Source organism: Ilyonectria robusta (genome assembly GCF_021365365.1).
Source record: "Ilyonectria robusta strain PMI_751 chromosome Unknown BGZ61scaffold_29, whole genome shotgun sequence".
In the NCBI taxonomy this organism is placed as follows: domain Eukaryota; kingdom Fungi; phylum Ascomycota; class Sordariomycetes; order Hypocreales; family Nectriaceae; genus Ilyonectria; species Ilyonectria robusta.
Genome location: NW_025764463.1, coordinates 12,918 through 28,228, shown reverse-complemented (window position 1 = coordinate 28,228; position 15,311 = coordinate 12,918). Strand labels below are relative to the sequence as shown.

Genomic DNA, 15,311 nt, shown 5'->3' with positions numbered 1-15,311 from the left:
ATCAGACAACGCATTCTTGGTGTTGGTTACGTCCAGCTGGTTATCACTTTATTTATTAGGAAAGCTGTTAAAACCACCCTCCATGGCGTCCAACGAGCAGAACGCCGCCACCACGGATGGTATCGTCGCAATTACACATCCAGACGTGGAAATGGCTTCAATTCCAATACCGCAGTCCAAAAATAACGACGACCCGTATCTTGTGGTTTTCAACCCCGAATACGATGCTGAAAACCCCAAAGACTGGCCAACCAGCCGGAAGTGGGCCGTCACTGATGTTCTCTCCGCAACTGGCTTCAATCGCATCATGGTCTCAACTATTATGGCGCCAGCCTTGTCCACGATTGCCAAAGAGTTGGACATGAACTCTGCCGAGTCCGTCATGGCACTTTCCATCTACTTGCTGGCCACAGCATTTGGACCTCTTGTCATTGGCCCGCTGTCGGAAATCTACGGCCGGAAGCGAATCTTGCATATTTCGAACGTGTGGTTCCTTGTTTGGAACATTGCATGCGGCTTCGCCTATACAAAAGGCTTACTGATCGCAGCGCGATTCTTGGCGGGTTTTGGTGCCAGCTCGGTCTATGCGCTGGCCGGCGGTGTGCTTGGGGATGTTTGGAGTCCAGAACAGCGTGGTCGGTCTCTCGGTATCTATTTGCTTATTCCCTTGCTCGGTGCAGCGGTCGGTAAGTGCAGCTCTACAAACCAAATCATCTACAATCACTCACCGATACTTCCCAGGCCCTATTATTGGCGGATTCATGGCAGCCCGCACCACATGGCGGTGGATGTTTTGGTCTACTTCGATTTTCCAAGGCGTCATGATCCTCGTCTCGTTTACCACCTTTCGCGAGACATACGCGCCGTTCATTCTCAAAAGACGGGCAGAAAGGCTCCGGCGGGAAACTGGAAACCAGCAGTATCAAACCGTGCAGGAACGTCACCATGGCCACAAGTCAGCCATGTCGACTCTTGGGCGCGCCCTCACTCGACCGATGCGGTTAATTCTTTTCCACCCCATCATTCAAATCATTTCGGTCATCTCGGCCTTCTACTATGGCATTCTCTACATCATTCTTTCAACTTTCTCTGATCTCTGGGTTAACCGATACCACCAGTCGGTTGAGATCAGTGGCCTGCACTACCTCGCCATTGCACTTGGGGAGGTGGCTGGCTCGCAAATTGGCGGACCATTGATGGATTACCTTTATCGGCGGATGCAAGCCGCTCGCGATGCCTCATCGAGAAGTGTGGAGTTGTATGTGCCAGAGTTCCGCATCCCCCTCATGTTCCCAGGAGCGCTCATGGCGCCGCTTGCCCTCCTCTTGTATGGCTGGGCTGGCCAATACCAACTGCACTGGCTTGTCGTGGACGTGGGCATCTTCTTCGTGACCTTTGGGATGCAGATTGCTGATATGCCCTTGACGGCGTACGTTATGGATGCGTACATGGAACATACCAGCAGTGCTGCGGCTGCGGAGCAGTTCTTGAGGAGTCTCACAGCCTTCTTGTTTCCGCTATTTGCACCCAAGATGTACGAGACATTGGGATATGGATGGGGCAGCAGCTCAATGGCACTGGCAGGGCTTATCTTCGGACTTCCGGCACCTTTGATCCTGTGGTATTATGGCTCAAAGTTGAGAGCGAAGGCCCAAAGTAGCTATTGAACCTTTCTCCGAGAGCATGGGCGACGTCATTAGATTCTGGAGGATTTGCAGGATACGTCGAACAGCCTGCAGACTTCGCGATGGGCACTCACCATGATGGCGAACGGCTGGTTTGGCAAGTACTGAAATGACCACCTCTTTGGTTCAAATATGGAGATTGGAGGGTGTTTCTGTTTGAGCGACAACAGCCAGAGACTTCAAATCGGTGCGCGCTTGGCGTATAGACACGCGCCCGTATTGATCATAGCAGTGAGGGATTAATGGATCGTTCATGCACCATAATTTGAGTTTCCCTTCCCCAGTCGTGGGACGGGCTCCTAAGCGATTCCATGAAGGCCGTATTGACTGACCTCACTGTACGAATGCAGACAAGCCTTAGCTGAACGTAGCCATTTCAATAAAATTCACGATGATGAAAATGTCTATATTAGTCTCACATATACATTTACAGAGCACAGTGGGCTAATAACGACTGACTTGCGCGAAATGGAAACCGGGGAAACCTGTCTAGTAGGCCCACTAATTGAGGGGACATCGCAACCGCCAAATAACCCCACGAACCGGGTTTATTGTACCAAGATGCTACCTCAATGACAAGCGAGCAACGGGGATTCTGCAGCAATTGCTCAACCAGGCCGGTCACGTTGGACCATCGGCTGATAATCCCCCAGACCCCGCACAGCAACCCTGATTATTCGGTCCGGATGAGTCCCTGGAGAACCCCTCGAGTCGGTCAAGCCTCGCTGACGAACATCGTCATCTACCAGGCGCGCCAATGGAATCTTGGCGGTTGAGGGGCCGTGAGCGGCAGCGTCGTAGCGGCACTGTGCTCCCCGGACGATCGGCATCGTGGCTGGCAGGGGAGATGCTGGGGAAATCGGGAGCTTAACACGGAATGGGTAAAAGATCCGGCGTGCTTGAGCGGAAAGAGGATGGGCCAGAGGGCGCCGACAAACGCGCCATTCACCAGCTGTGCTTGGGCATTGTTTGACAGGCATCGACGAAAGCTTCCTCGATGGGCGGGTATATCCCACGGCAAAGCTGTGCCATGGTTGAGCAGATTCTGGCTCATATTGACTTTGTCGTACTGACAATGGAGCGTCTATTTAAACAGCTTCTGTCCCACTTGTCTCGGGCTCTTTACCCTTCTCTCGGTGTCCGCAGCTGTACCCAATTGCCCTGGCTTGTTAATTTCCCAAAGAGGCATTGGTCTGGTTGTTCGTCGCAATGCAGATGAAACAATATCTTCTCGGCCTAGCCGTCCTGGCCCTACCCTGGACTAGTGCAGCCAAAAGCAAGTCCAAGGGCCCGGATAGCGATGGAAAGTATTGGATTTCCGGGGATGGCATCAAGGCTTCCTTCATCCCATACGGTGCTTCCATCTCAAATCTTTTGGTCAACGACCAGTACGGTATTCCGCGCGACGTTGTGGCCGGCTTTGACAACGCGAGCTTCTATGGCATCGACACCGCCCACCCGCATTTTGGTGGTGTGCCCGGCCGGTATGCTAATCGCATCAAGAACAGTTCATTTGTTATTGATGGCGAGACATACCATGTCACTCCCAACGACAACCCAACCAAGGAGTCTCCCAAGGGAGCCGACACCTTGCATGGCGGCCCTGACGGCTGGGACTACCGCAACTTCACCGTTGTTGCCTACACCTCTTCAAGCATCACGTTTTCCATTGTCGATCCTGACGGCAAGGAGGGCTTCCCTGGAGAGGTCGTCTCGTACATCACGTATACGCTCACAGGGATGGACTGGGACATTAAAATGGTGGCCCTGTCTACGACCAAAAGGACACCCATCATGCTGAGCAGCCACACGTACTGGAACCTGGACGGCTTCTCCAACAATGAGACCAGCAGCATTTTCAACCACACGTTCCACATGCCGTATGGTGGCCAGCGGGTGGGCGTCGACAATATCCTCATCCCCACCGGCGAGATCTTGCCCAACAAGAAGGGATCCGTCAATGACTTCTGGAGCAAGCCAAAGCAGATTGGAGCACAAGCCAACGACCCTGAGCTGGTCAACAACTGCGGCTTCAACTGTACTGGATATGGTAAGTTTTTAGGAAAAGATCTCTCCTCTACTCGCGGTCGCTAACCCTTATTAGACACCTGCTACACTGTGAACCGTGGACAACTTGGAGCCTATGACTGGCGGACCGAAGGCCCTGTTGCGACCCTGTCATCCGATTGGTCAGGTATCCAGCTCGATGTGTACTCGGACCAGGACGCGTTCCAGCTGTACAGCTGTACCCAGCAGGACGGCAGCATGCCGCTGAAGAAGACGCAGGGTCTTAAAGACAACGCCCATTTCCCGCGTATTATTCCCCGCTATGGCTGTGTCGTGCTGGAGGTGCAGGATTTCATTGATGGCATCAACCACCCTGAGTGGATGCGGGACCGCAAGCAAGTCTTTGGGCCAGGAGATGATCCATACGTGCTGCAGGCACGGTACTCGTTCAGCATCAAGGGGTCTACTTAGGGCTAGCCTTCTGCGAGGAAAGGGAGATGCGGAGGTGTTCATGCCGCATGATAATGCTATAACCTTGGCCGAGACATGCTGCCAAATAGATGACAACTAGACGGAACTAGTGAATTTTGACACATTTTTACCTCGGTGCTTTCTCCCGTAATGAACAGGTCATCAACGTCAGTAATTACTGCATCACGTTAGTGTTGCCAGTACGCTACCCTACACTACGAACATGTGAAGTTCCAGGAGATATTCCGCGCGCGGGACGTGGACATGATCAGCGAAGCTAAGACGCCCTTCGTTAGACTACTGGCGGTAGGTCATTGTCGACGAATAGGTACTTAAAGGAGATGGTGGATGGTGTTGCAACCTCGGCGGCGGCGGAGAAACGGACGCCTCACTCTAACACGGGTCACAATTGGCATGTTTGCGGGACGATCAGATCGAACAGTGGAAAACACTTATGCGGCCGAGTCCCGATTGGCTGATCTTGCCTCGGTAGTGAGATGAATGCTCATCTGGCTATCGACTTAGCGAACCCACCACAGCGTAGCACTCCCCGATGGCGTTATTTCCCTGTATCGAATCTCCAGCGGGTCGGGGACTTCATTCCGGGGAGGCTGAAGCTTCTCTCCACATCCAATGCAGGGTACCTAGCCGCCTGTGGCTTATGAAGCGTGTCTTGTTTCGAGTCCGATGTTTCTGACTCTGCGGGAGTCAGGAACAGATCCGCCACTGGTCAGTGAAAGCGGTTGATGCACCCAACTCCCGGATGCGTGTCTCCAATGTCTAAGGGGTCGAGTGTGTCATGTTGTAGTGTGAGAAGCGCCCGGAACAAGTCGAAGATCTGGCGCAAACTCTGACTGGCCTTCGGCGATGCGGAACGTGGTTGATTCTGCATCATGCAGCTGCGCTGATCATTCAACCACGCTGCAGACAAGGATCGCAGGGACAAATTAGCTGGGACAGTGGAGCAGCGGCGCCTTGGCAGAGGCGATGCTGTCGAATTGATGTCAGAACATCCAGGAGCATCCCTGAATGAATCTGCTGCAGCTAGCCGTCAGCTGAAGGACGGGCATAATGATGCTACGTAGCATGGTGCTATCACCTAGGCGGCATGGCCACGACCCCGAATCACACCGGTCGGTGGCTTTCAATCTGCCCCATCAATCTAGCAATGACGATGGAACCCGGGGTAGAATATGTCCACTGATGCGGTTGACGCAGCGTTTCCCTGGGGCTTCTCCATCTTCCAAACCGCTAACCCCTAGCACTCCGGCCATTACGTAGTAGCCTTCATCCCAGAAGACGTGTCGGGCTCTTCCCAGCGTCTTCTGACTCGACGCGCCAGGAACTGACTCGCCCGCACCGCCAGCTGACACGCCAGCGGCGATGGCGCTATGCTAATGCTGCGGTAGCACGTCTGTTAGTCTCAGGACGGCCGCGGAGCCGTGAAAATCGTCGCTGCTAGTGGCGGCAGGGCTTCGCGGCGACGACTAGTCGATGGCCCCGTTGACGACCTGCAGTCTTGAATGGGTGAAACACTGCAGCGATAACCCACATCGCTCTGGAGGTGATCTTGATAGTGGAGACGATTACCAGTAGAAACGCGGATCAGGAATTACCGACTGTTCCCGGGACATCTCCCCGTGCTTGAGGGTGTTGTCTCGTCCTGAGCTAACTCCTCCTTGCTGAGTACGGCCTTCCTTCGCGGGGAACGATCTTCCATCGGGCTTAAGCCTGAGTTGAAGCCCTCAGCCCGCATGTAAGACCCTTGTTCGCTCGGACTCTCGACAGTTAGGGGCGCCACCAACATACATCAAACACATGGCATGCTGGATGACATGGCCAAGCTCATAAATCCATCCTACCCGCCTGGCCGCCCGCCGCTCGAGTCCGCCGCTTTCTTCACAGCTAGCAATTGCGCCAACTCCAGCCCCGCATCGTAGAGTCTGCTTCGAGGCTCACGACGACGAGATGGCCAGCGACGCCGTCACCAGCTTTGCCGCCGAGGCCTTCACGCTGCTCTCGCTGGGCATCTGCATCATCTTCCTGCGGACGTACGCCCGCATCCGCCAGGTCGGCATCCGCAACTTCGAGGCCGACGACTACCTGATGCTGCTGGTCATCATCCCGTATACGATCGAGACGGCGCTCGCCTACACCGTGGGCGCCAAGTACAACGGGCTCACCAACAGCGCCATGACCGACGAGCAGCGCGCCGCGTTGTCTCCTGATAGCAAAGAGTACCATGACAGGTTTGTCGGATCGCGTTCGTGTTTAGGGGCGGTTTTAGCTGAGATGGAAGCACAGGATTGGCGGGTCCAAGATTCAAGTCGCGGGATGGACCATGTACGCAACAGTGTTGTGGGTTATCAAGAGCGCGCTCTGTGCGTTCTATTTCCGGTTGACGGTAAGTAATCATCATTGTCACTCTGTGTGTATCATCTGACACCTCTTCTAGCATGGTCTGGCTGGATACAAAATAAAGATTTACATTGGGATTGGCTTGATCGCTTCGACTTACATTGCCATCGTGGCATCCCTTCTATTCAGCTGCCGACCGTTCCACCATTTCTGGCAAATTAACCCAAATCCCGGCAGTGAGTTATACCATGATCATGCATGCCCAAGCGGCTTGGAGCACATGATCTGTCACTACCATTGAAACCCATGGACCTTGTATTGATTGCCTCTACTAGATCTGTGCCAACCAGCCTCGTCGAAACTCTACATCTTCCTCATCGTCGCACTAAACATTGTCACTGATCTCTACCTAATCCTGATTCCGATTCCCATGCTATGGGGTGCACAGATCCCCAAAGTCAAGAAGATTGGTCTGGTCGTACTATTTTCGGGTGGTATTTTCGTTATGGTAGCTGGTCTGCTTCGATGCGTTCTGATTCTAAAGGTATGCCAGAGCAGTTGGCACGTCAGCTCGTCTCTTGTTCCAGTTTACTAACAGGTGTCCGTGCAGAATCCCAAGACAGGCCCTCAAGAAGGAGCTTCTTGGGCCGTCCGAGAATCGTTTGTGGCCGTGGCTACCTCGAGCTTGCCCATGACATGGGGTTGGATGCGACAGAAGTTGCGACCATTCTTCGGCTCCCTACTATCGTCCGACAACAAATACAAGAACGGCCCCGAGCCTGGAAGCATCATGCTTGGCGATACAAACGATCGAACGACTTGGCGAAGTCAGCACCTCGGATCTCTCAAATCCGTTATCCGGACACAGCCGGCTTCAGCAAACCGGGACATTTTCATCCATACTGGCGAGGCTAGCTCAGATGAGATCATCCCGAACAAGGTTCATCGCACTGGAATTACCAAGGAAGTCGAATTTACCGTGTCGACTTCCAAGGCGCCTTAATCGAGACGTGCGCTTTATTAATAATATTTCTAGTCAAAGGGAATGCATACGATACATACGCGAGCGGGAAGGGAGCTGATAGTTAGATATACCCATGTATTATAATGTCTTAGAACGACTCAGTTACGATTTACTAGAGGTTAAAACTTCAAACTCTCACTGTCTCAGTGGTTGAAAATGACACTAGAGACTCCAACATGTTCCTCGGAGGATTGCTCGTACTGACAAAGGCAATGCCCCCAGTCTCAATAGTCGATATACCACGGTGTTTCAGAGTGCTGGGTAACTTGGGCATTGTCAGCGTTGGAACTGGACGTCTAATTAGCACTTGTCACACTGAAGGATTAGCCCTGTTCCGGCAATACCTGCCATCATATGGACACCCAGTGCGTCGCGTGGGATGAAAGACAGACTCGAATTATGACTCCCGCTAGAAGCCTCGCGACCTTTCCCCTCGTCCCGTTGTCCGATCTCTGCTTCTCCTGCTTGGCCGCTGCCAAATAATTCATCAATGCCGTTTCCATCCCTGACTACTATTTGCAGAACTCCGTGTATATGATGGACTGGAAGGTTAATACCAAATTACGCCGTTTGTAGACCTTTGGATACCTGGTACATACTGTGATACGATTTCATGAGCTCACTTGTAACGGACGACAAAGACTACAGGAACAAAAGGTGGTATAAAAAGCGCAATCTCGACCTAATAATAATTGTTTTTTTTACCTTTACTCAACATAATCAGATAGATCAAAGTCATGCAGTGTTCTCAAAAAATAGAAATAAACAGTAGTTGAATAATAAGGTTGTTGTATACCTACTTAATAACATACCACTTAACTTCAAAGATTGACAGAGGCTGTAATAACTATTTGATCAAGACAGCGCAGGTAAACTAACCAACATTGTTTTAGAAACTTTTTTTTGACTATTTTTTCGGTGACCGATGGGAAATTGCAAAGTGTGGTATTGACCTAATAAACGCAACTAAAGCCAAGTTGGAAATCAAGTCAAAATCAGGTCAAGTCATCGTTCCTCAAGGCATAGTGCAACTAAGAATAAAATGAGGGACAGTGAGCGTATAGGACAAATACTACCAAGTTCTCCTACATTAATTCGTGCATCTGCCGCCGCGGAAAACATGATCAGGGCATTGCAGCTTATTCCAATGGCACTGAGCTAACGGTAAAGGTCTCCATGGTCACGCTTGATGGCATCAGAACCCTTCTCAGCCACCATATAAACAGAATTCTGAATACGGCAATCGGGAATAACAGGCATGACAGATGCGTCGATGACACGAAGATTTTTAATTCCGTGGACTTTGAGGCCGGGATCGACAACGCCCTGTTTGATATCCTTGGATAGCCGGGTAGTACCGCAAGGATGGAATGAGGTCTGGGAACGATCCAAAACTGTCCTCTTCATTGCTTCGTCGTCATGTAGTGGCATATCCCAAGGATACTCGTCCTCCACAATGTCCTTAAACCCGTCGCCGTGCTTAAGAACATCATAGGCGTATCGAATACCCTCGCGCATAGCAATAATATCAAGATCATTATTGAAATAGTTCAAGTTGATATTGGCTTGCTGCAAGGGGTCGGCACTGTTCAAAGTAACCTCGCCGCCGTCAGAGACAGGGCGAACAAGGTCAACCATTACAGTCATATAGCTGCCCTTGCTAGGATGCGGGAAATGCCACTGGAAGGCGCTGCCAAACAGAGGGAGGAAGTCAAGCTCAAAGTGAGGCTGGCCGTATGGACAAAAGGGGTCGACGCCATCATTTGCCTCCTTCGCTTTGCGATATTCAGGGGATTTGTCCAAGTACTTGTCGATGCGAGGGAATCCAATCATCTCGAGGAAGGGCGATCCCATAGGGCCAGCGTGGCGGCCGTTAGAGTAAGCGGAGAAAGCCTGGTCTTGCAGACGACCCTTTCGCAGGACATGGTTGTCCATTGAGTGGTCATCCTTGATTAGAAGAACAAATGGGACACCAGGATGATCCAATAAGTGCTGACCGACGTGACGCGAATCGACGATCAAAGGGATGTTATGCTTAGCCAGCTCAGGCGCGGGTCCAATACCGCTAAGCATCAAGAGCTTAGGGGACTCAAAGACACCTTCAGAGACAATGACTTCGCGAGTAGCATAGAGGCTAAGTTCTTTAGATCCCACGATCACAATCACTCCCTTGGCAGCTCGATCAGCATCGTCGATGATAATCTGCTTCGAATGGGCTCCAGGAAGGATAGTAATGTTCGACTTATCCGCAACTGCAAGGAAACTGCCCGACCGCCGGCCCTTGTAGATCGTGTTGACACTGTGGGCTAGGCCACGGATAGTGCCGTCGTAGACGTTCTCGGCAACGGGCTCGCCGGTGGACTTCCAAGCTTTGGTGAGAAGGTCACGGAAAGGTTTCATCTCCGGGATGAGGTCGGCATGTGCAATAGGAATTGGACCACCCCCACCAATCTTCTTAAGCTTCTGCGGGTATAAGCCGGCATCGTCGTGATAAGTCGCACTCTTCCGAAGATAGGGAACAAGAGGATCCCACGTCCACTCCTTGCCGCCGTATTCCTCCCACATATCAAAGGTGCCCTTGGAGCCGGGCACCCAAGAAAAATAGTTGAGGGATGAGCTGCCACCAAGAGCCTTTCCACGAGTATTTGGCTTCTCAATCCGCTCGTAGTCGTCTCGCTTGACCATGGTCGTTTTGTAGCCCCAGTCATACTGGCTGCCTCGGATGTCCATGGCGAGTGCGGGGGTCCTGATCTCCTCATTATCCTTCGAATCACCAATACCAGCTTCAACGACAAGGACCCTAGCATCAGGGTTTTCAGCTAGGCGGCAGGCAACGATATTGCCTGCCGTGCCACCGCCGACGACAATGAAGTCGAAGCGAGCACCGTCCTTAACAGACATGAAGGGCAGATTGATTGAAATGTGATGGGAGATAAGTAGAAGATAAGTAGGAGATGAGGATGATGGGTTGGTTATGTTAAAGGTCTCGAGATGCCAGCGGGATGTCACCGAGCTTTATGTAGTTAGGTCTGCAGCTGTTCCTGTCTCGGGGGAGGTACAGTGGAGCACATAAAGTATGAATCAGTCCGAAGAGTGGCTGCTAAGAATTTAAGGCGACATTGTAATGAATGGTGTGGTACATGGTGTTGGATTCGTACCTTTTGTAGCATAGTGTTTCCCTGTCCAACCCCCCGCCGCCAAATAGCGACATTGGCTTGAAGTAATGGTCCATAGCAAGCTGGTAGAGTCAGCACTACTCTGCCATGATTAAAATCTTGTGAATAAGAGAACCTATTGGGCCAATTAACATCTACCGCAGAAGCCAAATCCTCGCTAAGTCACAAAGTAGTGTGTTCGTCTCCAATGCATGTGTGGGCCATATCTAAGTCGGACCACCCATTAGCTGACCGACCCCTTACCTGACCGCCCCACTTACAACGCGTCAACCACAACGCGCCTCTAGCCACACGCGTTTCTTCCTTCAATAACACTCAATTGGTCAATTTAACCTTATTTTCGTTATTTTCATGCCTAAATACACCGAAGAAGACCTCCAACTAGCCATTCAGGATGTGAAAAATGGTCTATCAATGCGAAAAGCAGCCAATGAGCGCGTTGTTCCTTATTCAACCCTACGGACCAAGCTCAATAGCGTCCCAAGCCGCAACGAAGCCCACGAATGGCGTCAGGTGCTTTCTAAGAACCAGGAAGACCAGCTCTGTAATTGGCTCATCTTACAAGATAAGCTCGGAATGGCGTTAACTCATAGCCAGATCTGGAAGTTGGCAACTTCCTTGTTGGGCGAAAGTGGTGTCAACTGACAACTCGGAAAGCACTGGATGACTGGCTTCCTATGCCGCAACCAGCGAATAAAAACACTCAAAGAAAAGGGAATTAACCGGAAAAGGATAAATAGAGCAAATCTAGCTGCTATTCGTAGGTTCTATGACCTATTGGACCAACCAGGGGTCAAATCGATCCCTCCACGCAACTATTGGAATTTTAACGAAACTGGAGTCTTCTAAGGGCTTAGAACTAATAGGCTTGTAGTTAGCCAATCAGAACTCCGATCGACAATTAAGAAACAGCCATATGACCTTAATTGGATAATTATTCTTAAGGCTATTTCCGCAACGGGAAGGTACCTCGACCCATTGGTTGTCTTTAAAGGCAAACACATCCAACACCAATAATTTCCAGAGGAATTAGACTTTCTGACTAATTGGAAATTTATATTATCTGAAAAGGGCTGGACTAATAATAAAATTGGCCTTGCTTAGCTGCAGGAAGTCTTCCTTCCGGGCTCTAAGCTAGCCCAGACCAATAAGAAGAGGCTCCTCATCCTAGATAGGCATAGATCACATATAACGCCTGATTTTATGTATATTTATATAACTAATAGGGTCTATTTACTCTATTTGCCGCCTTATACAAGCTACATTCTTCAGCCTCTTAATATATCAGTCTTTAGGCTACTTAAAGCTGTATATCGGGCTGCCTTAATACTAGCCAATCCCCTCACTAATATTAGCCCAACTAGAAAGGAAGACTTTCTTACTTACTATTTTAAGGTAAAAAAGAAGGCTCTTACTACTAAAAATACCTTATTAGGTTGGAGAGAAGCCGGGTTATAGCCAATTAATATATTAAAGCTAATAGGTAGTAAATTTATTATTTACAACTCTAATAATACAATTACAGTCCAATCAGAAGCTCCTATTTCTCTAAAAACAAATCAGAGGTCTAAAATCATCCCTTTTATAACCCCTAGCAATTCGAGAGATATTGCTTCATTAGTCCGTTCTCATAAGAAGGAAATACTAGCTAGCCCAACCACGAGATAGCTATTGCAGACTATTAGCAAGGGATTTGATAGGCTCCAGTTCCAAATTACCCAATTAGAAGAAAAAATCAAAGTCCAAGATCAAAATTCAAGCCAATCAAAAACTAGGAAAAGAAGACGGGTTTATAAAGACCCAAATAGGCTATTTCAAGATATCCAGAATGTTAAGAGGGCAAGAAGGCAAATAAAAACGCCTGAGGTTGAAGACTCAGAATAGCTCGTTTTTTCTTTATTCTAATTAGTTGATTTTTAGATATTTAGAAATTTAATTAGTTAGTTTATTAAAAATCAGTTGAAATGGACCAATTAGGTCTTTGAGTTGTTATTTTATCTATAAGTGAAGTTGAATTGCGATTTTGGTTGTTATGTAAGTGGGGCGGTCAGGTAAGGGGTCGGTCAGCTAATGGGTGGTCCGACTTACTCCCACTTACGGAACCCTCGGCATATGCTACTGATTTTATTCAGGATCTGGATTTAGTTGCCGGTGTTATCAAAAGCGGGCGTAAATTAGCAGCAAATATCGTCACAAACGCAGATCCTCTGGAAGCGAGGTGATTCTGTAACTACACCATAGAAATCAACCTATCAGACTTGGTCTCGGAAACCGAGACTAACGGTGGCCACACTGACACGGCACTAGACCGGCTTCCCACAATGTCCAATGGAGTTTGGGGATGCCTGGAACAGCCTCCTACGTTGATCTGACGAATGTTAACGTGGGAGGGATGAGTGGGTTCCAGTGAATCGAACAAGAGTTCGTTGAGACCTAGAAGTATGTAAGACTTTGGGCACGAAGGGAGCGGGCGGAAGGGATGGAGGTTGACGATTGGGTAGTAGGATATTCCTTAATGAGTGCGTTAGCCTCTAGTAAAATCACTGAAGTATGACCTGCCAGTTGGGAAATAAAATAGGAGCAATACACCGGCGCTCACCCAACAGGTGGTCGTAGAAGTTCCATCGACTGTCAACGCTATAAAGATCTACATCGAATAGCTTAGAGCCACATGTGACCGCCTTTGCTCCAAGTTCCTCTGCGCCAATCTCTCCCAGCTGGGAATGTGTAGGGTCAGATACCAACTGGAAGCTTACCGCACTTGACCGGATAGAGAGGATTTGATAGACTGAGTTATCGGGCTGGTCAGCAATGCTGTAACTGGAATTAGTATTGGACCAATTATCGGGCTACATACAACATAAGATTCCAGGGGTCCAGGCTGATCTATTAGACCCTGCTCATACCTCTCACGTCAATTTTTGTCAGATCGACGTGGGAGGCTGCTCAAGGGATCTGCAATGCTCGCCCAGTTGAATAGGTGGACTGACCTGTGGATATCTTCGTTCTGCCCGCGAAGGCGCTAGCGGGCTGGGACGTGCTAGGTTCAGCAAACAAGACGCACCCAAGATGCCACAACGGTGCTGCCGAAAGTTTAATGTGGGTAATCGAGATTCTACTTGGTACATGTAGTTCTGTTTGTTCAATACGAGTGCCATGAGTGGCCCCATACGTCATTCTTAACGGTCAAGGGGATGAGGGCGAGGATTCACTCTCTATCATTGGATGATAAGGAGCTCGGCCATCAATAGGGCGAAAGCATCATTGCACACACATTATTGCGTTTATCGTCTTGATAGTCGAGACCTCGCTTCATAACCGTGGGGCAGAGTGGAATGTGGGGTTGGGTGGGCTGATTCCCACCATTTAGCACAGCTTCTAGTTCCTACCGACAAAGTTACAACGGTGAGCTGAGAGATAATCTGATTAGGAACGTTTGCCGCCATCGACACAATATGGGTACCCCCCGCCCCCCCTTCAAGAATAAGGGGCCAGCACCACACACAACGTGACAGAGGCGAGTGCAGGATAGAGGAAGAAAGAAAGGCCAGAACTCACTCGCATAGATGGGTATCCTATCTGCATCCCATGTATTCCCACTCCGATGTCAGGAGTTTGCCTCACCTGTTACACGTCGTGGTCGCCGTTATGCTCTATGAGTGACACCGTAAATGGGGTTTGGACCTGTCACCATGTGGCAGAGAGCGCAGACGACGATATGAGGTCATTTTGAAATTTGTTAATGGCGAGTGATATCCAATAGCCGATTACGACGTTGAGGGGCGACTGCGACGCTGAGAGGCGTCAAACTGTTGTAGATCTCGACCGAGATAAGACTAGGTGCTAGCCAAGGCTGAGACTCGCTTCGAGGGACCCTGAAGGTTTTGACAAGCATCCCGAAGCTTGACGTGAACCTAGCGCCGTTTGACACGCATCCCAAGGATTGACGTAAGCCTAGTGCTGTTTGAGTGTCGTCATCGCAGCATCACCAGGAACAGGGGACACTCCCATCTTACTACGTAGTAGAAGATGGCGCAGCGAAGAGACAAGACTATACCGTCTTTGGAAGCAGTATCGGGCGAATAAGAGCGACGTCCTTGCCCCGTAGTCTGACTCGCTGCTGCATCTTCTCGAGACAAGAGTTGTCTCCGGTAAGCGAGACTCAGACATTCCTTGTAATTAGGTTTCCCAAAACTTTGTTAAACGTAGTCCAAGTCGCTTGTAGTCTCCCAAACTACGTGCAAGAGGTACACATCGAGATTGACAGGCCATATGGTTAAGTTCTTCCGTTAGCTGACTTGTGATTGCTTTCCAGTGGCGACGATAGCCGCGACGCATTGAGTTGGATCCTACACTCACCGTCAAGACCCAGCTCGGAGTCCAAAACTTCGATCGTGAGACCGCCATGATGGTGGCCGATAAGAATCCCGACCTATAACTTACTGAGCTGTCTACGCAGTGCTTCAGAGACGAATGTTCGCCTTTGTCGACGCCGCCCGCCACCGTCTCGGGTCAGTTATCGGCTTCTGCACACTAACCATGTCGTAGTACCAATCTAGGTATTCTCCATCTCAACGTGATGGATTCATG

General features: G+C 50.0%; 5 protein-coding genes across 5 annotated transcripts; 3 read left to right on the top strand and 2 right to left on the bottom strand.

The window, feature by feature from the left end:
• Positions 1 to 21: 21 nt before the first annotated feature.
• On the top strand, positions 22 to 2,082 carry BGZ61DRAFT_401076 (major facilitator superfamily domain-containing protein). The gene is made up of 2 exons (XM_046243048.1): positions 22 to 686; positions 742 to 2,082. Exons 1-2 carry the CDS (start codon positions 83 to 85, stop codon positions 1,665 to 1,667), a joined length of 1,530 nt encoding a protein of 509 aa, XP_046097421.1. The 5' UTR covers positions 22 to 82; the 3' UTR covers positions 1,668 to 2,082.
• An 818-nt stretch (positions 2,083 to 2,900) lies between these two features.
• BGZ61DRAFT_365986 (galactose mutarotase-like domain-containing protein) lies at positions 2,901 to 4,163 on the top strand (the record flags this gene model as incomplete). Its single annotated transcript, XM_046241647.1, has 2 exons — positions 2,901 to 3,735; positions 3,790 to 4,163. 2 exons carry the CDS (start codon positions 2,901 to 2,903, stop codon positions 4,161 to 4,163), a joined length of 1,209 nt encoding a protein of 402 aa, XP_046097420.1.
• Positions 4,164 to 6,131: 1,968 nt separating this feature from the next.
• BGZ61DRAFT_538462 (uncharacterized protein) lies at positions 6,132 to 7,524 on the top strand (the record flags this gene model as incomplete). Its single annotated transcript, XM_046254655.1, has 5 exons — positions 6,132 to 6,412; positions 6,468 to 6,567; positions 6,619 to 6,757; positions 6,857 to 7,065; positions 7,132 to 7,524. The coding sequence occupies 5 exons, from the start codon at positions 6,132 to 6,134 to the stop codon at positions 7,522 to 7,524; spliced, it is 1,122 nt and encodes a 373-aa protein (XP_046097419.1).
• A 1,179-nt stretch (positions 7,525 to 8,703) lies between these two features.
• On the bottom strand, positions 8,704 to 10,446 carry BGZ61DRAFT_366142 (uncharacterized protein; the record flags this gene model as incomplete). Its single annotated transcript, XM_046241657.1, has 1 exon — positions 8,704 to 10,446. One exon carries the CDS (start codon positions 10,444 to 10,446, stop codon positions 8,704 to 8,706), a length of 1,743 nt encoding a protein of 580 aa, XP_046097418.1.
• A 2,505-nt stretch (positions 10,447 to 12,951) lies between these two features.
• On the bottom strand, positions 12,952 to 15,262 carry BGZ61DRAFT_484209 (uncharacterized protein; the record flags this gene model as incomplete). Its single annotated transcript, XM_046249582.1, has 9 exons — positions 12,952 to 13,154; positions 13,321 to 13,438; positions 13,478 to 13,535; positions 13,579 to 13,607; positions 13,996 to 14,106; positions 14,280 to 14,345; positions 14,738 to 14,847; positions 15,081 to 15,153; positions 15,260 to 15,262. 9 exons carry the CDS (start codon positions 15,260 to 15,262, stop codon positions 12,952 to 12,954), a joined length of 771 nt encoding a protein of 256 aa, XP_046097417.1.
• Positions 15,263 to 15,311: the final 49 nt, after the last annotated feature.